Genomic DNA, 27252 nt, shown 5'->3' on the forward strand with positions numbered 1-27252 from the left:
GGTTGTACAGGACATTGGTTAGGCCACTGTTGGAATCTTGTGTGCAATTCTGATCTCCTTCCTATCGGAAAGATGTTGTGAAACTTAAAAGGGTTCAAAAAGATTTACAAGGATGTTGCCAAGGTTGGAGGATTTGAGACTTCTAGGGAGAGGCTGAACAGGCAGGGGCTGTTTTGCCTGGAGCGTCGAAGGCTAAGGGGTGACTTTATAGAGGTTTACAAAATTGAGGGGCATGGACAGGGTAAATAGACAAAGTGTATTCCCTGGGGTGGGGGAGTCCAGAACTAGAAGGCATAGGTTTAGGGTGAGAGGGGAAAGGTATAAAAGAGACCTGTGGGGGCAATCTTTTCATGCAGAGGGTGGTACGTGTATGGAATGAGCTGCCAGAGGAAGTGGTGGAGACTGGTACAATTGTAACATTTAAAGAGGCATTTGAATGGGTATATGAATAGGGAGGGATTGGAGGCATATGGGCCGGGTGCTGGCAGGTGGGACTAGATTGGGTTGGGATATTTCATCAGCATGGACGGGGGATTGGACCGAAGGGTCTGTTTCCGTGCTGTACATCTCTGTGACTCTATGACCTGGCATGACGACATTTTTACAGGACCGTACTATATCTTTATGTAGTCCTGTAATTGTAAAATACCTGTTTATCAATCCTACATTTTCCATATTCCTATATGCCCTGCCATTGGAAACTCATGTGCTACTCACAGTGTCTCCTTACGACATCTGGGCAGTACCATTATTCGAAGAACAGCTATCCATTCTTCACCTGCAGGTCTGCAAGGATGTTTCCAACTCCTCATCAGAACTCTGTTTTGAGTATAATAACATTCTGAAGCTGAGGCTGGAGGCGGTCCAATATCAACTGCTTCTGTTAGCTTGCTTAACTCTGGATCTTCAGTTAACATAATCATGCCAAGCACTACTTTTGAATTATGCTCATTTGAAATAGCGTTTCAGCTACTGCATCATCTACTTGTAGTCTTACTGCCCTCTGGTGATGGACTTTATTTTGCCATTGGTCTGGGTTATGCAACGTGATAGAAAAATACCTGGAACTAGTTCTTGCAACTGTTCCAGTCTTTAGCTTCCAATGGACTTTGTGTAATCATCCACAAAACTTTAACTTTCACTCATGCTAAATCATTCCAAAGCAGTAAATCAGGATCATCCATAGCTAATTTCTTAACTACCCAACTACATAGTCTAGACCACAAGTTAAACCCCTCATTCTAACTGGACTTAATAAAAAGGAACCAAGATTTACTCTCCACCATTTATTAACATTTTTGTTTCCTTTGAACTGTCCGAGAAAATTAAATCCTAATCCAGCAAAAGAGTATGAGTAGCCCATGTATCCCTTGGAATAGTTGACACAAAAATGGGTTACCGTCCTTTAAAATCAAAATCCTTCATATTTCACATCTATCCTATGTACTTCTTTCACAGTCAGAACAGTGTTTACCTCTAGTCTCTTTATTGCAGATCTAGTTGCAATCTGATCCATGGTCATTTCCTTTTGAGTCTCCTCATTGGGCTCATTCGTAGGAGTTCAATAGCTTTCCCAAGTACTATCAAGCATTGTGAATGAATGTGTCCCACCTTGTCACAATTGAAACATTTCAACTTCCAATTTTTACCCCAATCCTTAGAACTTTCCCTTCTGATCTGAGTGGGAGACATTGGGGCATTCCCAGTTATCCATTCTTTACCCTGGCTACATACCTTACTTCCACCCTCCCATACTTTCCCCTATTTGAATTTGAGGGAGATGAAAAAAGGGTTTAGTTATGTGGATTAATTCATAAACAGCAGCCAGTACTGCAACCCGTCTAGCAGTTGCAAACCTTTGGTCCTCAACATTAATTCTTACTACAGAAGTTGGTGGGTTTTTAAATTCCTCTAAGAGACTAGTCGCTCTCTAAAAGTTTCAGACTTGATTTCAACTTCCAATGCTTGTGTCCACCTGACAAAATTGCTTTGCTTTTCAAATTCAATGTAGTTTAGCCCAGATGTTTCCTTTAATTCTGTTACCTTTACTTACATACCTCAGGTGATAACTCATACACAACCAATATAGTTTTCTTTACAGCATCTTAGTCCTGAAAAGCTCCTCTGACAGTGAAATGTAAATGTCCTGTCCTTTACCTAGCAACTTTTTGCATTATTGGAATCAAGTCATCTCTTGCCCAATTCATCTGCCCAATCATTTTCTAAAATGATGGGAAAAATGCCTCTCCATTCTTTCCCTCCAATTTTGATTGAGTTTGTACAAATGTAGACATTTCACTTCTGCACATTACATTTTGACCAATATTCTCTCTATGAAGACCTGAATCAGCATTTGACGTCTTCTCCTTCAGCATCATTCTTTGATATTCATATTCCTTCACATGCTCTTTCTCTTGCAGCTTTCATTATTTTAAGTGCTATTTTCGTTTCCTTTCCTCCTCCTGTCATAGAATCATAGAATTCCATAGTATGGAAGCAGGTCATTCAGCCCATCGACTCAGCGTCTGGAGAGCATCCCACCTAGAGTCACTCACCTACCGTATCCCTGTAGCCTTGCATTTTCTGTAGCCAATCCACCTAATCTGCACATCTTTGGACAGTGGAGAGAATGTGCAAACTCCATACAGACAATTGCCTGATGGTGGAATCAAGCCTGTCTCCCTGGTGCTGTGAGGCAGCAGTGCTAACGATTGAGCCTGATTGTCATCTCTAGTTTTTCCATAATTTCCACATGCTCAGGCTGCATTAATGGTAGCTGAATCTTCCTGGATTTTTCACGACCCAGGGTATTTGGTCTCACTTTTAGTTATTCTAAACTCCAAGTGATGTGCTAGTACCTCAATTACCTCTGCCTTCATAGCTATCTTCAATTTACCTGTCCCGTCTATCACCCTGGGTTTTGCTTTGTTCCTTTAAGACTGCCAGGAGCAACTCTGGCACCAGTCGGAAATTCTTTGCCACTTCGAGTGCCATGTCTTAAAGGCAGTCCAGAACCTCATGATTTCCATTATCTGTGTTATTTAGTAATCCTACACCCAAATTCTCATTTCCTGTATTTCAAATCAAACCCAGATGAGCCCTAAAAGTTGTTATGCCTCACAAGGGTAGTGCCCCGGAAATCAGGCTCCACTATTTCCGGAGTGCTTACAAAAGTTAAAGATTTTCTTGAAAACTATGTAGAATTTCCCAATTTCCCTGTCCTCTCGAGGCAGACTGAAAGAAAGCACAGACCAGGTTTCTACACTTAACAAGAATGACCATTTATTGCAAATAAATAGATTCTAACTACAAGTAAATGATTGCTGCTGGTAAAAACTCCAACCCCTTTACAAAGCACTACCTTTTTTTCAGGTTGTTATTAGCAGCAACACCACCAATTAGTCCGTGAAGATTAAGCCACATGCACTATTGGGAAAAGAGGTAACTCTGCAAAACCATTGAGTTTAACAGCAGCCACTGCTGCCTCAAAGCTCACTGACTTCAAAATCTTGTCTTGCAATCCCACTGGTGTCTGTGTTTCACAGTTTGGAAAGAATTGTTTTAGAGTGTGCATAGACAAGGGAAGAAAACAAGACCTTGCATAGCATGTTATTTTTGTCATTAAGATGCTTCAACATGTTTCACAACTGATAAATTACTTTTTATACACAGTTACTGTTGTTGTATAGGGAAATGTAGCAGATAATTTGGCCCCAGCAGAGTCCCACAAACAGCAATTTAGACCAATAAGCAATTAATCTATTTTTGGTGGTTAGTGTGAAAGGAGAGAAAATTTTGTTTAATGCACAGCTGCTTGAATAGATTTGTATTATTCATAATTGTATTCTTTGTTTTGGGAAAGTTTGCATATTAATCCCAGCAGTAATTTATGATCATGTATCATGATACAGGCTTAATGGAGAAGCTTTTGAAGGAACAAAGTCTGATGTGCAAATTAATAATATAAGCAGGAAAATCATTTCTTGTGATTTTATTAGTCTCTTGATTATAGTGATCACATACTCCTATTCGCTGTAAAGGATTTTCAAACATTAAAAACGTTCAACAGCATTCTGATTGTAAAGAAAGAACTTGATTAACATGGGCCCTAATCCTACCAGGAGAGTGAATCCTGAATTAAGGGGCACACCCACAAGTGATACAAATGTTGAGGCTTGGTTGATTCAGCACTTAGCTTGATTTTAATAAGATCGTTAGGAAACCAGTATAGACTTCCAACAGGCTGCTCGCACAAAGGGCACAAAATGCACCGAATTCCCAGCTTGTTAAAACCTTATGGCACCTCTTAGTAAAAGGTAAGAAGAACAAAGGGATGGACTGATAGGAATTGCTGGAGGGATTGCATGAAACTTTGAAGAAGCTGTCAGAGGAAGTGGTGGAGGCTGGAACAATTGCAACATTTAAGAGGCATTTGGATAGATATATTAATAGGAAGGGTTTGGAGGTATATGGGCCGGGTGCTGGCAGGTGGGACTAGATTGGGTTGCGATATCTGGTCAGCATGGACGGGTTGGACCGAAGAGTCTGTTTCCATGCTGTACATCTCTATAATTCTATGCCTGATGAGATGGAAAGTGAGCCTGAGGTTCTCTGGCATCTTTGGAGTTAATGATGTTATCATGAGGGTAAGAAGGGATGCCCTTTTCCCCAGAAATAGTAAAAAGGAGACCAACACTTTGACCAAGAAAGCACAATTGGAATTGATACAAAAAGTGAGCGTCACCCTGTGGACAGAGATAAGTACATTGATCCATATAATGTATAAGGCATTTCTGCTCAAAGTTGTGCATGTGACTAAAGGGTTGTTGATCCACAACTGTTGAGTGAACAGTTTGCTTTGGATGACATTGGTAAATGTTATTCTTGAAACAAGTGTTTCTTTGTGACATGCTTCATGTAGTGACAAAGGGTTTGATAAGTTAGCTCAGAGTGAATTGTGTGTTGACCTTAGTAAGGTTTGAATAAATTGAACAGCAGGTGAAACAGTATTACTGTTTGTTATGAGACGGTAGAAGCCTAGGAGAAACTGTGGGTATGGTTGAAAGATGTGAAGGCAAGGAATAAAGATCACCTGAAACAATGGTAAGGGATAGAAAGAGGTGGTGGCTGGTATTTTCCAGTTTGTTGGAAACTTACATGATCAGTAAAGGCCAGTGATGAGTTTTCTGGAGTGATCATCCATTTTTTTAGCTCATCTCATATACAAGTGAGTTCTATGGAGATTTATATGGTGAATCGATAACCATTTTTTTAACCTGGTAAACAAGATTTATGATCTGCACCAGTGCCAAGAGTCAAAGATTCTGCCACCAAGTTTATAAGCCATATCTTTAAAGGTTATCCAAGCAGCCTTTCGCTCTCTGAAAGCCAGGAGTCCACAACATTGTGTGGTCATCAGTCTCACTCCCAGAGATATTGCCAAGAGGCCTGAAAAAAGATTCTGCATATACACAACCCTCACTGAACAGGCTGCCCAAGCCTGAAAGAAGCTCTTCCCTATTAAGAAACTCTGCTATCAGACCCAGACAGCCTGGGCTGCAGTCATTCAGGAGGTCAGTGACTCAAATGGAATCCAGTGCAGGAACAAGATCAACAATCTCCTGCATTCCACAAATGCAATTGCCACCATCTTCTCATTGCAACCTCTCACTCATATGGCCATCACTCTGTCTAACTGTGCTACTACACAGCTATGTCAGGTGGACCTGCCCATCTCACCATGACATGCATGATGTGAACTAAAGAATGACAGCATGAGGTGGGTGTGAGCCAGTCCTCTAATGCCTCCCGGGCATTGATCTTCTGGGAGGCATTGTCTGAGGAGGTCTTTCCTTCTTGCAGGGAAATGCATGCAGTTCATGTGCTCATGCATCCATTCCCATCGCGCACCCAACCCTCCTCTCACCTTCTCATTGCTTGTATGCAATAAAATAGAGGAGCCAGGCAGGCGGAGGGCTTACTGACTTCTGCATCTTCACCCTGTTTGAGAGTTGGCAGTCCTCCTCGGAGATGTCGACCAAGAAAGTCCTGCACCAATGGAAAGAGCAGAGGACATGGCAGTGCTAGCAGGCACCCACCGTCAGGAAGAACAACAGACAGGCACCCAAGAACCTAATCTCAGGACACTTGAGCAATGTCCTGACCCACTGCCAGTACCCCTATTGCCTGTGCCAGGCCAAGCTGAGGATGGTGCATCTGTACAGGAGATTCGCTCCAGCCAGGCTACTTTAGACCCTGAGCCCACAGAGGATGCCCAGCAAAATCTTTATGGTCATGAGGGCATACCCGTCTGCAGGCTTCCTCTATCCTCATTGCTGATGTTGGTCGTGCCCTTAGATATAATGGTAGGCAAAGACAGAAAAGAAATCCATCTACTCGTCAGTGGCATGAGTGTTTCATTACTGAACAGAAATCTTACTCAGGAGAATATATCTTCACTTTCTCTCCTGTAATATTTGCTGGAGTCTGTCTTCCCTACTTAGGTGCCTTTATGGCTGTCTGAAGTGAAAACAGTGCAACATTTTCTCTCATTACAAGATGATGGCACCCTTCCCTTGGATACCTCTGGATATCTCACTGGATCAGTGCTCCCCCTTGTGACTGCATTCTCCCTCCCCTGACATTTAATCCTCTTCTGCCACCCTTGTCTGTGTGTTACTGGTATCCAGCCTGGTTCTGGCCAGCTGGCATACTAGAATGTGCACTGTTTGTGTCAATTAGCCTGCGCCACCAGCATATCTCATGGATTGCGTTTGCCTCCCTTGCTGCAGTGCTTACTGCACATCTGAGTGATCATGAGGTGATAACCAGGTGCAAATATACTGTGACTCCATGAGTATAACAGGTCCCATTGGAATGAAATTACCTAAAAGCTGTTGGTTTGCTGGCAACGTAACAGGAATGTGAAGGAGTTCTGAACTCGATTGATCAGGAAGCCATTGGATGAACAACATTGAGGTCCCACAAGATGTGACTGTGTGCCCCCCCCCCCCCAAATAAAAGAGGCATCCACTTCGAGTGCACTCATTTCCACTTTGGAGTGTTGCACAGTTACTTTGAGAGGCTTTCAGAATCATGAGATTCAGCTTGCTCCTTAGCCTATTCTGTACCAATGGCCTTCCGTAGGTTCATCATCTCCCTTGCCCTATCAGTTGAATTATCCCATCGTTAGTGCACTGGAAAATATTGTCACCATTGAGGTTAACAATATTCTCCCAGAGTCACTCAGCCTGCCTTGCTGTACATTACCCTTCCCTGATTGAAATCACCTGAACCCTGATGCTCCTTGACCCACACTACACATCGAAAACATACACTTGCCACCCCTGAGCTTCCACATAACCTGACTCTAATTTCCAACTGCCCTCCCCTATCCCTGTGACCATTTCCTTTGCTTCCCTCCCATTATGTGTTTGCCTCCATGCAAGTGATATTCTTGACAGATCCTTCACCCAGACTCGCTCTATGTCAACATCCTAAGACACACTGGAACCCAGCCACTCCCAAATCCTGGAGTGACTGGAGCTCATCACTGCCATTTACGCACATTTGTGCACATATACACACGTGTGAACATGAACACATACTTGTGAACACACACAAAACACAAGCTCACATACGTGCACATATGAGAGAGCACACGCACATGAGTGCATAGGAGCTCACTTAAAGGAACTACACGTGCATGATTGATGAAAATGCTTTGGGAGTGAAGGATAGCTGCTGGAGTAGATTTGGAGTGTGAGTGGGTTCCCAAACTCTGATAGTGAGAACAATCACCATTAACCTTGCTCTCCAGGTGGGTGAGACCCCATCACTTCGATTAAGCTCCTGCGTGCTGTATTTCAGGTGTGGTCTGGACAATTGAAGGAAGGCTTATTCAGTCCTGTACTCAAATTCCCTTGTCAGATTACTACTTACTGTCTTAATTGTAAGTATACTTGCATTTATGGGCTGAATCTTTCTTTTCCTTTCGCCAAGTCCAAGTTGTGTCATGTGTTTTGGATTTCCACTGTGAGAAATAATGAGGTTGCTTGCTGTATCTTATCAAACTGTATCATCAACTATCTACTGTGCTCCTATGGAGTCTGTCACAACCAATGCCAGCCCATCTCACCACACAGAATAATTCACCACCCAATGGCTATCCACCATTAAATCCTGGTATCTCGTGTGGAGCACCCTTGTCTCTGCCACCTTGTGCTCACACTAACTCTGCTACAGAACCCAGTTCCCACTAAAGCTCGTGCTCTACCACTCTTAATATTGCTGACAATGTCTTCCTTCACTTGTTAACTCTCACATGACTAAGGCAACATGCCCTTTGTGCTGTCTCCTTACTCGGTTGGAACATCACCTTGCAAACACCCGCACCAACACTAACAGCTGTGTCACCCACTATCACCTGACTTGATCCACCCCTTTCTCTCATTGCTGAAGAAAACTGCAGAAAGAGCCAGAAATGTGGAGAGATGCCAGGCATTCGGCTTCTCATTCCCTCATAGCAGAAGACTGGGACCAGTCCAGGGGGCTGCTGAATCATCTGTGTCCCACTAACCGAGTCATTCTCCATTTTACTGCAAATTGTACATTAACCTGACTGGCAGTGTCATTGAACATAATTTCTAACCAATGGCGACAATGCCTTCTCTATGGCTGTAGCTACTGCCAGAATCTCTGCCACTTCTGTGGTGGAGTAGCCAGCGTGACCTCACATCCAGATTATGGAATATCTCAGAGGAAGTATTGACATGACTATCCTCTATACCCTACCACCAGCTCAGATACTGACACCTCCGTGGGAATGTTGAGCTTAGAAAGTGTGGGAGTACAGTCTGGTGAGCACCTCACTGTGATACCTCCACTGCTGGCTGAGGAAGAAACAACCCAGACCACTGACACTCAGAGGACTGATGGAAACCTGGAACCTGCTCAGCCCTGGGTAGGGAATGACCCTGTGTTGTCAGCAATCAGGGAGTTCATCCACATGCACATGGAGTAAGCCAGAGTGGCAGACAGGAATGTGGGAAGCAATAACCCTCATTGCCCAGACATTGCAGCAGTGCAGCGAGTCATGTGACCACCTGGCTGCCTCCATGAATAGGTTGGCGGTTGCCAAGGAGAGCCAGGCCTACCAGCCTCAGGGTCTGTGGGGAGGGGCACACAGCTGCACTCCAGTGTCTCATGGCCAAAGACCCAACAGTAAATGGACAGAAGCCTGGCATGTACTCCATCTGCCCTTCCTCAAAAGGTGTAACCAGAACACACCCGTCTGGAGGTGAAACCATACTCAGGTCCCTTTTCTCAGGTCACTGGAGAGGGCTGGACTGTCCACTTCCACCATGCCTGCCTCACTGAGAACCTTGGACGTCCGTGCTGAGGAGGGTCAACTTGCACTGGCAAAAGACCCCTTTTCACATTTAGGCTATCCAGACACAATTGCCCCAGAATCACCCAACCAATTGCCCATGTCCAATGGTGCTCCACCGTTGAGTGGGTTCCCTCCAGCCCAGCTGTGAAACCAGGGAGAACATGAAGATGTGGTTGGAGAGTGAAGAAGGAAGAAAGTTGATTATGGGCACTTTGGACCAGGGAACAATGGATTACAATATATCTTAATATGCACTTTTTATAAATGTCACTATTTTCACCTTACATATGCCCCAAATATCTTGATTATAGCATTAGACATAACTTTGTGACTATACAAGATGTTCCATGGCTGGATGAAAGCCTGTTGTAGCATCTGGAAACAAGAGGATCAAGGTGAAGAGAGAACAATAAATACTTTGGAAACCTTTCATTTTCCACCTACAATATTTTTATTATTTTATGGCCGCTCTATCTAAAAGTGTTGCTGTGAATGAGTTGGTCAGCAATGTCCAGGGCAGGGATGTGTAACACAAACAGGAACCTGTTACATTAAGGATCCCACAAATCTGTGTCTTCTACAGTACATAGGTCTGTGTGTAATGTTCCCTCCCTTTAAAAGTTTCAACATCACTGGGTCCCGCAGCCCCCTCTCTCACATGCCCCATTCACTGAGTGTGGTTGCTGCCATTTTTCCCCATTACACTCTTTTTATTTCCTGCATGAAAGAAGGTGACAATGAACAGCCTGTGGCTTCTAGCCTGCACCTCCCCAGGTCCCTACCCACCCCACCTACATGAACCTGCACCTGGTCACCCTTCCCCACAGCCCCTGGCATATGAGGAGATAACCATGCCAAATGTAGTCATTCACTGTCTTGAAGCCAATGTGCTCCTGACTGTGGACAACCCAGATGGCCCCCCTTTTCCCTCCTTCACAATTCTGATGCCCCTCTCCTTTTTAGCCACCAGTCCTGCAGAATAACTTGTTGCTTTTGCTGACTGTGGCCCACTCCGATAAGTGACATAACCAGACAGACCTAAACGAGAAGTGCCTAGACTCCTGACTGGTGACTGCATATCTCCGTAACTGTCTTAGACCTAACCCTTGGACTGGCCGTTCCGGAGTCACAGGACTGACTATGACCCAGTCCCTGGACTGCATTGGCATGGCACCCAGACCGAGATCACTTTGCCTTACTGTGCTGGGATCCCCTGACTGTTGAGTGCCTCTGGAAATTTTGGTGAAGACTACTCCCCTAAAACACTGAGACATGGCCACTTGCTTGCTGCACATGCAATGTGTTTGCTGCATAAATTGTTGGCAAGTGGTGCAACTGTGAGATTGATGTAGCACACTACTGTACAGCATGATGTAAACCCTTTGATTGAGGACTGCTGACCAGCAAGGCAAGCTGCCTGCTTATGTGACTGCACTAAGTATCACAACAAAGCATGATAGGGATGATGTAAGTAGGTGCTGAGAGAACAAGTAAGTAGTAACAACTTGCAGTCTGGTCCAATCCATGAGTGAAGACCCTGTCCACTTTCAGAGTCCCTGCTGCAGCTTTTCAACCCCAGTTGTCTGTGTGTCCTGCAATGCAACCCTTTCAGAGCACTCTGCCAGTCTATTGAAGATGTGCCATGATGATTGTGAGGTATTGGCAAATACCCACTGCCAATGTCTCTGGATGAGATGTGTATGTTGCTGGTTTCTGTTAATCATGCCCTGCACTGATACAATTTGTTCATTCTTTGGGGTAATCTACCAGAAACGCACTCAGTTTTCCAAGTTAAGTTATCTCGATGTCTAGCCTGTTTAAGTTTGGTAAGAGTAAACTAAATATTAATGAGTTGTGCTGTTAATAAAGTAATAATCTCCCTTATTCAGCAGCTGTGAGTTACCAGTTGTGAAACTCTCCTCAGCGCCTGGGACCCGGGTGCTGTGAAGCAGCGGCGCCCCAATATTGTGATAACTCAGCATTGCATGACAGAATTGGATGAGAATTCTGGTCAGGCCCATCTTGACATTGGGAGCATCTTGCTCCATCTTTCCTGTTTTTGTCAGGCGCTGAGGAGAGTGATGCCTGACCTGTGAGTGATACTACCAGGGAAAACAAGTGAGATGAGAGAGAAGATATTTCTTTTTCGCACACTAATATTGATATAGGGGAGCATCATTGTGCCCAGACTTAATTGTCTTGGCTGATGTTATTTATTTTACATTCAATTACAAATATAAAGCATTGAAATCTTTCAGCGAGTCTGTGCCTGAAAACGTACTGACTGACATGCCTATCAGTGAAGCCATTCATAACCAAAATAGTGGATTTGTGATATAGGTGCTCTGTATTTATTTAAAATAGGTTTCTGTAAAGTCAATATTTTAATTTAAGTGGACAAATTTTCATCAGTTTTGTCCCCAAATATACATAATAGGGCAAATGAAAGAAAGCTAAATGATTCTAAAAACTAAAAGTGATTTAATTCCTTATCTTATTAATTACAGGAATAAGTAGTTGTGTTAATGTAATTTTAGTCAGGATATCTAATGTTGGGAATTCTAGTTTTGATGCTTGTTTGGTGTCTGAGTCTTAATGTGTTTCTTAGGTGACCAGTCTCTAGCCATTGCAAAAATCATTTTTACAATAAGGACAAGCAGCCTATTCCAATGAGGGATCGAGAGAGAGAGAGAGAGAGAGAGAGACACGCGCATTGCATTGAAACCCAGTGATGAACCCTCTTTTTCAGATGAGCAAGTATTGAATTCCTGACGTTTGAGTAGAATAGCCAAGTCTGGCTCGACATATTCAGGGAGGCGCTGACGTCTACCACTGTCACTGTCACAGAAAGCCACTGATGTGGCACAAGTGCATCCTAAAGGAGCTTCAGAGGGAAACACATTTACTTATAAGCAACTCAGCAAGCTGAACCTATAGCGACGATTGAATAAAGTTTGGAGGAAACAAAAGATTTAGTCTCTCTTTAGACATCCAAAGTACAGTCAACATCATGTCTTCAAATGGAGATGAAAAGCTGCTCATACTGAGGAGGAAATATTGTTTTACTTTCTTCTTCACAACCCTGTCTTTTTAATGGTTTTAGTTTGAGACTTGAAATAGAAAGGCTGGTGCTGTGCTCAGTGCAATGGCAATGTCTACCTGTGATTAGTGAGCCAGCAGGCATTGAGGTCCAAATCCACTGAATGTCCACTGCTTGCAATAAACATGGTGCAGATGAAACAAACTGAGAGAAAACAAAACTCTGCCTTGACAAAGTCCGGTCGACACAGCCTCTGAGTCCCTATGCTGCGGAAGGAAGCCATTTGGCCCATTGACTCTGCACCAACCCTCCGAAGAACATTCCACCCAGACCTAGCCTTCTACCATATCCCCGTAAGCCTGAATTTACCATGGCCAATCTACCGAGCCCGTACATCTTCGTCATGTGGGAGGAAACCCATGCAGACATGGGGAAAACTCCACACGGACAGTCGCCCAACACAGGAATTGAACCCAGGTCCCTGGTGCTGTGAGAGCTAACAGATGAGCTAGCATGCCACCCCTCTCCTGCTTAAAACCTCCAGCATTGCTTTATTTGATCTCTAGGAGATTGACGTTGAGCCTTGTAGATTCCCAGTCATTCCATTGCTGACTTTATCCCAGCTTATTTCAAACTCAGAAAGCCAAGGATTTTTTTTCGTTTATTCATGTTTCCTGTACCCATTTCATATAATTTTAGAACAAATGTTGGTTTCTAATTTGTCAGTGTTTGAAACTCTGTAATATAAACTGTTATGAATGTTTTTCAAGCTTTTTTTCAATCTGTAGCCAACTATCTGGATAATTCCAACACGTTTCACCTTCAAAGACATAGAGAAGAGTACAACCAAATGAACCAAACTGACACATTGACAACTGAAAAAAGCAATCAGGAATAACTATGAAATATATCCCGTATCAGATTGTTCTCTCTCCACATAACGTACTGAGCATCCAGTTTACTCATAGTGATATAGTATTGATTCTGAGCTCTGTGACATATAAACAGCTACTGTCTTTCTGTACAATCTATGTACCACTCCCCCCTCCCAACACCCTTACCACTAATATGACGATTGTAACAACCTCTGCAATACATATGTTTTATTTATTCATGGAATGTGGATGATGTTGGCAAGCTAAGAATTTATTGCTCATCCTTAATGCCCCTTGAAACAGTTAAGCATCAATCACACTGATGACTAGAGTCACAGGCAAACTGAGTAAGATGACAAATTTCCTTCCCTAAAGGGCATTAGTGAACAGGGTGACAGTTTCATGATCACCATTACTGAGACTGGCCATCAATTCCATTTTTTTTTCAATTGAATTTAAATATCATAAGGTGCCACACGTTGGATTGTCCCCAGTATTGTGAGCTTGCCTTCAACGGGGTGTTTTATCTGATGTTACAATGCTTATCTTATGTCCCATAACATAAAATGGGTGAAGAAACATGTTGAGGAATTCAACAGGTATTTGTTATAATTAGCTATTACAGACAAATGCTTCATTCCTCAGGTACACGGTGTTTGAGCTAGTATTAAGCTATTAGTTTACAACAGAGGAGCATGCTTCCAGTTGAGTGTCGAATGATATGCGACAAGATGGAGTTTGAGGTGTTTTTACCCTTAGTTGGCCTGCTGTAATACAGTGATGATATCATGTGCATGTCTCTTAAAGGCACGCTCACTGTGAGACATAACACACTAAGGAGAAAGTGAGGTCTGCAGATGCTGGAGATCAGAGCTGGAAATGTGTTGCTGGAAAAGCGCAGCAGGACAGGCAGCATCCAGGGAACAGGAGAATCGACGTTTCGGGCATAAACCCTTCTTCAGAAACACACTAAGATCAATAATCAAGGCTTCTGGATTATGATTTGCTCCAAATAAGAATCAGAGTCAAGATTAGAATGGCACTGGCAAAGCACACTAGGTCAGGCAGCATCCGAGGAGCAGGAAAATCATGTTTCAGGCAAAAACCCTTCATCAGGAATCAGGATTCATCAGGATTCATCAGGATTCCTGATGAAGGGCTTTTGAATGAAACGTCAATTTTTCTGCTCCTCAGATGCTGCCTGGCCTGCTGTGCTTTTCCAGCACCACTCTAATTTTGACTCTGATCTCCAGCATCTGCAGTTCTCACTTTCGCCAAAGAAGAATCAGTCATTCCAGACTCAAAATATTAACTCTATATGCCAGACCTACTATGTTTCTCTAGCACTTTGTTTTTAATTCTTGATTGTCAATCTAGTAAAATTGTAAACATGCCTCCACCACTCACACCCCTCTAATATATTTCTCTATGAAAATGGTGAGATTTGCTGATGTAATCTTGTCAATACCATGACCTCTACAATTCATATTCAGTTCATATTCAGTAAAGTCCTTATTTTAATTCTGGGTGGATAGGGGAAAGGTGAGTAGCAAAGCTTCCTGTCCTTGGCCACGTGAAACATGGGTGTTTTTTAATTCTGAGTGGGCAGGGTGTGTGCATACATGCATACTCTCATTCAGTTGTCAGCTGGAAATCGGGAGGAAGCCAGTGGATGTTAGGGAGCAGCTGTAGCCAGGAACTGAATGAACAGACTGTGTGTGACGCGCTGTGATGGAATTTTCAGAAAAGACTCCACTGCTGAAGAGGGGAAACCTAGGGCAGGGAAGTTTAATCTTGTGTATTTAGAGCCAAATTCCAAGACCTGGTAAAAGAGGTTTTGTTTTATTTTTAATAGTTAAAATTTATCCTGTTTGGGCCTGTATTTTCTTCTATTTTAACCTGATATTTCCATGTTCAGGCCACTGGTTACAATAGCTGTCAAACTGCAAACAATATTGCAGTTGTGGCTCAGTCTGTAAGACAGGCGTTGTTCCCTCCGTTACAGAATTAGATTGAAGTTGGAAATGATGGAAAAGGAAGGGGATGTCAGCAAGTACATCTCTCCAGCAATTTTAACAAATGATTTTCATGGTTTTCACTGGTTGAGCATGACTTAAATCACCCCTTAAAAGTTATCGGATATGATGGGCAGGAATTTTTTTCCAGAGTCCTGACACGGGTATCAGGATGAATTACAGGCTGGGAACCCAGAAAATACCAAGGTTAGTATCCAGAAGGCAATTTTGGAGGAGGCAGCCAATAAAGTAACTCCATCCAATTAAAATGACAGCTCGCTCCCAAGGATAGAGAACCAATGGGAGGCTGTCCAGCGCTGGAGAATTAGGTAAGCACTACTGATGTAGTTGGAGGGCTGACTAGGGTGTTTCAAAATGGAGGCATTGATGATAGACCTTTCAATGTTTAGAAATAAAATGGAGCCACAGCAATTATACCAGAATGTTGTGACATGTCGTTATGGCTGTGGAGAAAGTGGTGGGGGCGGGGGGGGGGAGGGGTGGGTAACAGAGGAGATTTAAAGGAAACATCATTGGTAACCCCTCAGCCAACTTTCAGGAGGCACGTCTATCCATTGCCTAGGCATCAGTCTCAAGGAGGGGCCTGTCCCTCATCTAGAAAAATCCAGATGGTGGGTGACAGTTCCCTCAATTGGACTTTCATTGGACTAACTGACAACCTGCCACCGCTATTTATAGTAATATCATCCACTGATTGCAGATTGAAGACGAGAACCGACAGTGTTGTGCCTTTGCCAGCTTATTTCTGACAAACATAGGTGTTACGTTGTCCAAGCACACAAGCACACAATTTGCAAGTTTATTGCAAATCAGTTGTCACATTATAGATGAAAGATGAATAAAAAATAATTGGACAATCTTTACAACTAAAACAAAAGAAAGATCTTAGAAAGAAAGCTGGTCGTTTAAAACTGGATTTGTGATCTTCAGCCAAACTGATCTTTCACCAAGGAGAGAAATAAAGTGACTGACTTTCCAGAGAAGCCTCCAATGTCCAGGTTGGCATGGAAACCATACAACTATTTTCAAAACTCTGGCTATAGCAGAGAACTGTTGGTATTGATGATAGTCAATTACCTATTTACTGTTAAGAAACCCATACAATATTGCCTATGGAGAAATGTATTGCTGTACAGTGTTGTTCATTTATTTAAAAACTATAAGTCATCTTGCAGTAAGTTCATATATTTTGTGATCTTAGGCATTATGTGGAACATCAGAAATGATTTCTTGTCTTGTAGCCTGTGTTTTTATTTGAGAGGCTCAGTTGGTTCATTCAAAGGAAATGGTACTGGATCTCTATCAAAACAATAGGAACTGTGATAGCTCACAGTGCAATAAGTTCCATTGTGTCATCACCTTGTCAAGAAGCAAACAGGTTTAAACATGCTCCTCATGCTCTTCTCATGGAAGATATTCATTCAGTTCAAGGCACCCTGTTACACCTGAAATCTGAGAAAGCATTCTGGATAGTTAGAAACCATAATTGGAGGTTAAACGAGCACACACAAATGACAAACCTCTGTCCACCATTTAAACGGTCAGGTTAGCTATTTGAAATAATGTAGTGAAATACCTTGCAAACACATTAAAACTTCTCCCTGCCTGCCCCTCTTCCGCGGCTACGTTAGAGCCCGGGTGTCCTTGGAGAAGGAGCACGTGGTGTCGACCAACACCCTGGAGTTGTTCAGGGAGAGGTGGGCGCCGCAGGGAGTGGAGTGCATCATTTCTCCCTCCAACTCTATTTTGATTTAGTCCCTATCCTCCCCTTCACTGTTTTGATCACACAGCACTGCCCTTTGATGTGAAGGGCAGTGTTTGTCACTGGCCACCCGGGTGTTTTCCTATCTTCCTGGTGGTGGAAATTGAATAAAGATTGGTGCACTTTGTGTCTTTCATTGTGTCTCACACCTGCAAAAAAAAAAATTAAAACTTCTCCCACAACTATTGTCAACTTATATTTTCTAAGATGATATTTCTGCTTTTCTGTTGTTGGATATTGGTATTATGTTGGAAGTGCTAATTCATCATTGAATCAAGTCATTGTATCTTTTAACTATTTATTATTTTATCTAGGTCTATCCGCAGCAGCATCACTACTATCCCTTGCTTGGATGATTGCTTCCTACCAGAAGGTTCTGCGTGACTCCAGAGATGACAAAATGCCTATGTCCTACAAGGCTGCTATCACACAGATTCTTTGGCACCTCTTCACCATTGCTGCTCGAGTAATTGCGTTTTCCTTGTTTGCCTCCGTTTTCCAATTATATTTTGGAATCTTTATTGTCAGTCACTGGTGCATCATGACCTTCTGGATCATTCATGGGGAAACAGACTTCTGTATGTCCAAGTGGGAGGAGATCATTTATAATATGGTTGTTGGAATTATCTACATTTTTTGTTGGTTTAATGTAAAGGAAGGGAGAACTCGGTGTCGAATGCTCATCTACTACTTCATTACATTTTGTGAAAATGCTGCCTTGACTGTGCTGTGGTACTTGTACAGAGATTCCCGTACAACAGACTTTGAAGCCTTAATAATAGTTTGTGTAGTGTTCAGTAGTTTTGCTCTTGGAATATTCTTCATGTTTATATATTATGGTGCTTTGCACCCAAATGGACCAATGTTTGGGTCACAAGGAGGGTGCATTGATGGTGGAGACCAAGACACTGCAACACATATACCTGCACAGGTTATAACAGTTCCTCCCCGAGCAATGACCCAGTGTCGGACTACAGTTGGCGAACAAGCGCCAGCTGATCGAGACAGTTGTATTCCTGTTTTCCAGGTAAGGCCCAGTGTGCCCCCAACACCAGTGTCACGCACACTGCGAACAGAAGGGCCTGTTATCAGGATTGACTTGCCCAGAAAACGGTATCCTGCTTGGGACGCGCACTTTATTGACAGGCGGCTGCGTAAAACCATCCTGGCCTTGGAATACACCTCACCTGCCACTCCACGTCTCCAGTACAGAAATCTTAGCTTCACACATGAAGTACTGGAATATGAAACTACCGTGTAGTCGCATACAAGCAGAGCTAGGTGCATGGAATAAGTTTACCCTTCCAAAAGGGTTCAAGCCAATGTAGATTGATGGTGCAGTGCAGGGGTCACCCAACACTGATCTTGCTGCATCATAATAGTGTGCAGGAGGCCTGTATCCACAAATGTGTCTTCAAAGGAGTTGTAAAAGGTATTGATGCAACATTCCAACTCTGGTCGAGTGGGATGGTCAGGTTTTTTTTTTGTTCTTGCCTTTTATAGTAAATGGTCTAATGGTTATCAAAAAGAAGTGAAAATGGTGTGCTGAAGATGGCATCACTTGATCATGAACGGTTGCACGCTGGTAACTGAATGCTATCTTGAGTTTTTAAGTGGAAGTCCCAAACTTCTGTTTGTTGTCTGATTATTTGCAAAAAAAGAAGTATCATGGTTTGCATGTTATGGTTGAAGAATCATGTCCAAATTTTACTGCAGCTTATTCTCCTTAACTGAAAGTTTTCTTTTTAACCTTTAACAAACTATTTGCCAAGCAGTGACCAAATGTGAAATTAATAACAGTACAACTATGATACTATGTAGACGTTGGACAGCAGATGTTGTCTGAGCTTTCAATATCCATGTATCCCGTATGTATAATTTTGTTGGAAGCAGAATAGAACATTGACTTTAGTTTGAAGGTATGATGGTTCTGACAATGGAAGAATGTTATGCACTCTATTGAAAGAACTATTAAAAATAGCATAGACCATTACAGTAACTGGGTTATGTATTGTGACAGACATTGAAATGTAAGAAATGTAAAGCTGCAATATAGAATAGCAAGATATCATGACATTTTTAAGCATTTAGCAAAACATTTGACACTTTTTTATTCTTGTGTCACTTTTAATATTTTATTTAAAATTGTGCAAATACTACAGAGCAAATTCTCAGGAAATATGGCTTCAAATCATATTTAAAATATAGTGAATTCTGAAATTTTTGTGTTGGAGTCTCTGAATAAATTTTATTTTCAATACTCACAAATTGTTATGAGCTGTATGCAGTACAATATTTTTATAGATGTATTCTGTTGAAATGTCAGATTTACTTTCTATATTATACTGCAGCTTTAAGCAGTGAATGGGTGAGCATCCCTGTAAAGTTACATTAATCAAAACAACCAGCCTGTCTTTTTGGGAATACTTGTGTCTGAATCAGAAAGTCCACTCCAGTAATGGGTTATCAACCTCTAAGTCTAACCCATGCTGTTTATACGTCAGTTTACCAAGCTACTTGGTCCTTGCATTCAAAGACGTGGCAAGGAAAAGACAGGCAGGGTTCGTTACTGCTACATCATATTGTGTTCTCTAATAAGGTGCATATCTACATGAGATGGTACAATGATTGGAGTCAGAATACTGTGCCAAATCAGAAGAGTGTTGCCTTTCACCTGTCTGTTAAGTAATTGCATGAAATTAAATATTTCCATGATATTGCTGAAGCAGACACAAGGTATATGTCCAGTCTGATTGCAAGGCAGTGAAACGGGTGCTAATTCACAGCTGTAGTGTATGAAGATTGAAGAATGAATGCTTTTTAGGAATAAACACATTTTACCAAGGGCTTTTTGTTCCATATGGAGGTTTAAATCAAGCACCAGTGCTGCCTGTAGTGTAGATATTCAGTGTCACTTAATGTTGTCTAAATATGAAAAGGCTAAGGTCGTAAACTATAGTGTATAGCTTGCAGTGCTTTACTGTTAAGATTCAGGAAAGAAGCTTTTAAACGTAGTTTGACAATATTCAAGTTGTTTCAGAATTATAAGGACTCCATCAGTATGAAATAAACCTCATTTTCTTTTCTCATGCAAATCCCTCTAATTGATAGACAACTTGCATTTACTTTGAAATTAGTTTATCAAAAGAATAAAAGAACAAAACCACTTTACTGTTGCCATATATCACATTTTTCACAATTAATTTTGGAAATTCTACCTGTGTAGAAATGTGCAACTTTGCAGTGAAGAAAATGACACAAATCAGCTTAGTAATTAAATCCATTCATGTCCTTAGAATTTGCCTCTCAGGAGCATTTTAAAAACTGACATTTAATTCTATATTTAAGCTGTGGTACTAACATAAAAGTTTTATAGCAGCACTGATTCATGGGAAATTAGATGTGGCATAGATATAAAGTAGGTTATCAACTATACTGTTGTAACTCTGCTGAGAGCCAACAGGATGTAACCGGGCCAATGAAGTAACACTGGTGCTTACCTTGAGATTTGTGCAATTAATTCACAAAAAACTTTGAAATGGAATGGAATAATCCTGCAATATATCATTAATGAACACTTTCTAATGGCACACACGATAATCATGCTGATCAATGGTAGAAAAGTAAAGTCTTGTTACTCTTAAAAGTAGAATGGTATTTTGATGATTAGAAAAAGATTTGAAACTCATAATGTAAAAGAAAGCAATAGGCAAACTGATATACTAATTAAAAATTAAACAGCAAAATGATAAGAAAAACACTTCTGATTTTTAGCCACAAGGAGAAATCACTGGAATAGGTGAAATACATGTGAAATTTATTGAAGAATTTCAGTTAAACTTTAATTTTTTGTAAAACACATAAGGATAAAACTATGGGTATATGTTCAAGATACTAATTATTAAAACATTTTTGTTCAATGTTTCTTTGTTAAACTATAATGAGTGAGATTATGATTAGAGGCACTGACAATAATGATACCTGTTGCCACAATTGCTGTATCTTAAAATGTTTGTTTAACTATATCACTAATTTGAAGCCTTACATTTACACACCACTATGAACCAGACTGTTGTTTATTGCCTGATGCAAAAACTAGTGAGAAGACGTTAACCAGTGCCTGCTTAGGGTCCTCATACAGTCTAATTAGTAAGGGCACTGCCCAGTGTAGCACTGATCCCAGTTGTGATTGCTAGTCTGTTTTTGTTTTCATGGGCCTCATCTGACGTGGATGTAGGAGGGCTAAATTTCACTTTAGTAACATCATGCTAGGCAATAGGGAAAATACACCCAAAGTTGTCACTCAGTTAGCTATAAATGACTTATGCTGGAAAATGCATTGTTTTGATGCCAGCTAAAGACAAGATTTGACTCATTCTGTTGTCCCCATTAATCAAGTAACTAATCAAGCTACTATTTTGATTCATACTTGCAGTGTGCAACAGGTTGAACTGACAGTGTACGTTGATGCCTGTGGAAGCACAACCCAGCAATTTCTGTGCTAGCCAACAGTTTGGGGGAGAACATTTGAGCAGGGAGAGTAATAGTGCCTGGGCACCAAAAGGAATGAGATTGATATTTTAGGTAGAACTGGCTAATTGATAATGATTGCAAGTGTCAGCTTACACTATTAGTAGCTTTTATTTGCAATGTTACTAATTAAGTATATTATTCAAACTGCTGTATGTGAATATTACAGCAAGGCACTATAATTGCGGGAGCCAATAGCCAATTTATTGCAAGTGCTAACATAAATTTAGTCTTTATACAGATCAAGTGTGCTAAAATAATATACATTGGGGACAATGAATCCAATTGGGAATGCTGATCAGCTAATGACACCAAATTGTGGAGTGAACAAAATGGCATTAAACAGATACAGGTACATGTTAGAGCTTTTTGGGAGATGTACTAATCACAGTGAAACTTCAATAGGGAAAGCAGATATAATATTGCATTGTTCAAACAGTGTGTTGATCAATTGTAGCCATGTTATAAAATTCATCTTTGTGTGGGGATAACACATGCAATTATTAGAAATCTATTTATTATGGGCATTAACATTTTTTCACACCTTGGAAAACCAATATAAAGGGACTAATAATAGAACACAGGTTTGATGTCTTCTGCTAATAAATAAAGCTGACTTCAGTAAGAGGACAGATTATAAACCATCTCCAAAGAAAGTCTATGTGGTGGCTATAATATATTTGTAACTGCATGAATGCAAAACTCAATGAGATTTATCAAAATTCTTTTAACTCTATTGCAATGTCATTGCTGTATGAGATTATTAGTTTTAAGACAATTTTAAGTTTGATCAATGGCATTAGCTTCAGAGTCAATGAGATTAACAAAGACTGTAATGAAAAATACAATGATTATTTATAAAATTATTTACAATTATAACTATACAAAATGTGCCATCTGAATGCTCATATCTTGTTCCATGACCTGATCGGCTGTTTTTATTTTTATTGGAATATCTACCTCAGATGTTTGTCATAAAATTTTCCCATGTTTCTGTTGTCCCTAAACCAAAAGAGAGAATTAATAATTATTGTACCATAATGTAGTGAAGCAGAGTAAAAACTATTTCCTGGATTGTACATTCATTTTTCTTTGTGCTATTTTGGGGTGATATTTGAGAAACTAATTCTGTGTTATGTTTACCTAACCAAGTAAAACAATGCTTCAGTTTGAGAAAGATGAAGTAGATGTGCCCATGCTGTGACTCATATTTTGACGTTGCTGTCGCCTACCTTCTCACCTCAGCAATGGCGCTTTGTGCACTTTGGTTATTCCATTTTAATAATTTTAAATCGTCTCTGTTGTCTGAAATTGAAACAAAAGCAATTTTGTTAACTGACTCTATTTTATGTTGCTACATGTTTTGTCAACACAAACAATGTAACTTAACATTAAATACAAAAATGCAGAGCATATCCATAGAAGAACTACACCAACTTTGCCTATTTCATTTTGAGAGAGCTTACAGCTTTTGTGAGCATCAGTGAAAATGGAAATTTTATAAGTATGGTATAGTTTGCAAGAACATAAGGTAACTATGTTTGAGGAAGATAATCTAGCCCATATTAATTTATCCACTTGGAAGAACCATGTAGCCCTTTCATCCAAGCTTTCCCCTATCTTGAGTATTTGGTTGTTTTATTAATGCAGTCAGAGTTTTCAATTCCCCAACTCTATTTAAAGTACTAATTGCTGACTCTGAGAAGAACAGTCTCTAATCAGTCAAAGTTGTATTTTTCTTAGTTTGAGTCTCTCATTACCAAAAGATATGTGACAGTGATACACAACAACTCTCCTGTCCTTTTCCTTTCTGGAAGTGACAAATTGTTCCAATTTCTCTGATAGCCATGATAGGAATGGCAGCTTGTCATATGGACAATTGTTTTGTGGCACAGCATGTTTGCTGCCAAAAGGTGTCTGAGGCATGAAGTATTTAAAAATTTAAAAGCATAAATTGTGAAAATATTATTTTAAATCAATAATCAGTCTCTAAACATCTATTTGCGTAAATAATTCAGTTAAATATGAGAAAAAATACTCAATTTTGATTTATTTTTTCTTGAGCCCTGAATATATAAAGCTCTAAATGAACCGATAGCATAATAAGATCAAAATACCAAACACAAGTGAATAAACAGTGATAATTTGAAGTGTATTTTAATTCTTAATATTTAATAAGAGTGACTCAGCTAAACCTCATACCCTTAAATAGTGCATCACAGCACTTAGTACATAGGCTCTAAATTCACTTTTTTGTGTTCTGATTTGAATTCCATTATAAAAAAAAATCCCCTTAAATGATTAGACTCAAGGGCTTGTACCAGAAAAATTAAATTGTCTTTAATTGACTTCTGTTAATGATGGCCAAAAGCAATTTTTAAATATATTAATTGAAGTTCAATTTTCGTCTGATTGTACTCCAACACCTGCATTTGCCACAGTGGCAGTGAGTGGAGAGGATGCTAGTAATAATGATGACAGGATATAAAAGTACTCAATTCATCACTCCTCTCACTTTTCATTACCTGCTTTGTTCCTCAGTGGTTGTTCTTTAGCATCAGCAGCACCATGACATTGAATCTCTGTGACAATGGCAGAGAGTAATTTATGGTTGCAGAAGGGTGAAGCAATACAGCACCAATAAAAAGAACACATTCAAATTTGCAGGCATTTTAGGATCAGTATATGCCTATATTGCTCGATATTTATTCTCTGTTTATTTTGCATTTTGATTAATGAAGTTGCCATCTGAAATGGGGTTTATTCCCAAATGAACCTTGGGGATTGGAAATAGTAACCTTGTAAATCATAACTAATTTAAGTTGAAATTAAGGTATCTACTGGTTATGCATTGTCCCATTGTCTTAACATTAAGAAAGTTATCTATGAATGAAAATATGAATGAAAATCTTTTGAGGTACAGCATACTGAATATTGATAACTTAAGACAGCACAGGCTACCAATGTATTATATCACCCTTTTCCAAAATGTTGAGCATATTCTATGTTTGGCTTCACTAATCATATTTGACTCGTGATAAGTTTTCCAGACAAACTTTTAATTGTTCATGAAAAAAAGTTAATGTTTATCACCCTAATAGAACAATTTTATAGAATACTTTCTGGATTTTAATACAAGTTATGACTTAGACTATGCAATTCTTTTTATTCCAGAAGAAGTTTTTAGAAGTAGACAACCTGTAGGATGTGAACAATATCAAAACTTTTATATTTTATTCCAGAAGAAGTTTTTAGAAGTAGACAACCTGTAGGATGTGAACAATATCAAAACTTTTATAATCTTACATTTCTGAAAATGAATATAGTTGAATTTTAACAAATTTATCATAGCAAACACCTCTTTTACAGATTGTAAACTGGGTATAGAAAAAAACCTTTCCACTATCAGTAAGCCTACTTTAAAACTTTGCCAGAGAATGTTATACTGGCATTGAGATAATATAATTCCATTTCTGCAACCACCTAATTTTTGATACTAATTATCATGTAACTATTATCATGAAAATAGAAATAATTAAGATCGATTCTAAATATGATACACATTTCATGCAGTCTGATTGTATTGATGCTAACTTACAATACAACAGTTCCCTCAGATTCTACAATGCGTCATTCTGGAATCTATTCTATCCTACCAGGTACCTATTATATTTGAATGGATTTTTTTTTTGCTTGGAGTATGCAGTGATTAAATCTGGTATAGTTTGAAGTGTATTATGCAAACAGTCTCCCATTTTATTATATAAATGCCTCCAATTTGCAACTGCAGCAATTATCCAACAAAGCTGGGTATTGGCACCTCATAATGCACTTTATAATTTGCAGAGACTGCTTTCATTGAAGTCACATGTAAAAATCTCTACATTCTACAATTCTAAATCATTCATTAATCACATTAATAATGCATGATGCCACCAAGGGGTGGGTGATATAATATATTGGAAGCAAATATTGCCATTTTCCATATTACAGTATCAGTACTGCTGTATTCAATGTATGATAGTTACATGGGTACCAAATGCCTTTTTCTCCAATGTGTAGAAAATATTAAAATACTTACTAAGAACCTTTTAAGCTGTATGTGCTTTTTATCTTAGTACCATAAAGAAGTCACATGCTTTATGAAAACAGTGAACGTTCATCCCATCCCCATATATATAAGTAATTAGCAGTACTGGTTTTATCCATACTGCTTCCTATATGTACTGTATATGAAAGACTGTATGTATAATTGAGGATGTAATCAATATCTTTTTTGGGTGTTGGCAGTTTGATTGGCTGCTACATAACAGCTAGTGATGATTGTGTATACTGCTTTATTTAGTGGAAATAAGCTGTGGGGTAAAATGTCTCCTCCTTGTGTTCCTGTAATCAGTTTTGTACTATGTGGCTCAATGTTGTTTAGCACACATGACTGACTGCTTGTTCACCTAAATGATTTGAAACTGTACATTCAACAGGTAGCTTAGCTGAAAAATGATTGTTAAAGTCATTATGATGTTGCTTGGTTTCAAATGTCATGTGTGCTAAAACAAAGGTTATTATATGACAGCTGCTGAATTTTTACCAACTTTCTACACTCCTACTGTTTTCTCAGCTGACAGATAATAGCTTTTTTTTTATTAATTAAAAAAAGAGGATGGAATGAAATGTTTCATGATGTACATAGTTATATGGTGCCACCTTGTAATATTTTTTTCTTTCTGAATAATTCCGAAAAGTAATTGGGCCTGAAACTTTGTATATCACAATCTTTTGTACATTTTTATTTTGCTGCAACACTAAAAACAAAATCATTAAAATAAATTATGCCATAACCACTTTTGCTTGATAAGATTGAATTGTCTAACTCAACACAAAAGAATTTGGCAAAAAAAAGACATCAACTATCTTTTATCAACATCTTTCTATCAGTTTATGTGCAAGGATATTTGCACATCTGAAGCCTAAATAATGGAAAAGGAGTTCATAAATCTTAGATGACTATTATGCTTTGGGTGGCTCCAGCCAATCAAGTGTATACTCTTTGTGTGTAGTTATTGCATCACAGTGAAAGCTGACAATGCTGACACATTTTTGTATCTGGGATAGCATCATGTTTTGTACATGCAAGCTAATATTGGTCACTCACTTACTCTCATTTGCATTCACTCAATATCTTTTATTAATCTTGAAACAATAAGCATGAAAATGACAGCTTTCCCAGCTTTTTATTATCTTAGATGAAAGATCAAAAGCAAAACTAGCCTTTCATTGCATATCAACTGTCATGCTCAACAAGATTATACCTTGTTTCAGCTTGTAAAATAAACATGTGATTGGAGAGGATAATTTCCCTCTGCTCCTCCCTCCTAATATTCTGGACTGAACTTGTTTAAATACATTTAAATTAGGATCTCTTAATGCCAGCAGAGAGAGAATTTCATTAAAACGTTTCTCTAAGCAAAATCCAAACCCAGTTTCAGGATGTAATAGAACTATATTCAAGTGGATTGCATACTAATTCTTTATCAGTTATGCTTTCTGCAAAATTATATTCATGTTTAATACAACATAATTTATTTTTGACAAAAAGATTAGTTTGGAATTTGTGATTT

At 39.8% G+C, this 27252-nt stretch overlaps 1 protein-coding gene across 1 annotated transcript in view; it reads left to right on the plus strand.

The window, feature by feature from the left end:
- Positions 1–26470, plus strand: part of LOC122560160 (XK-related protein 7-like) — a 195321-nt gene extending 168851 nt beyond the window's left edge. The window contains exon 3 of the mRNA XM_043710492.1: positions 17419–26470. Within this exon, the coding sequence (XP_043566427.1) occupies positions 17419–18365 (947 nt within the window). The 3' untranslated portion in view covers positions 18366–26470. The remainder of the gene's footprint in view (positions 1–17418) is intronic.
- Positions 26471–27252: the final 782 nt, after the last annotated feature.

The sequence above is a fragment of the Chiloscyllium plagiosum genome, chromosome 20 (assembly GCF_004010195.1).
Source record: "Chiloscyllium plagiosum isolate BGI_BamShark_2017 chromosome 20, ASM401019v2, whole genome shotgun sequence".
Classification (NCBI taxonomy): Eukaryota; Metazoa; Chordata; class Chondrichthyes; order Orectolobiformes; family Hemiscylliidae; genus Chiloscyllium; species Chiloscyllium plagiosum.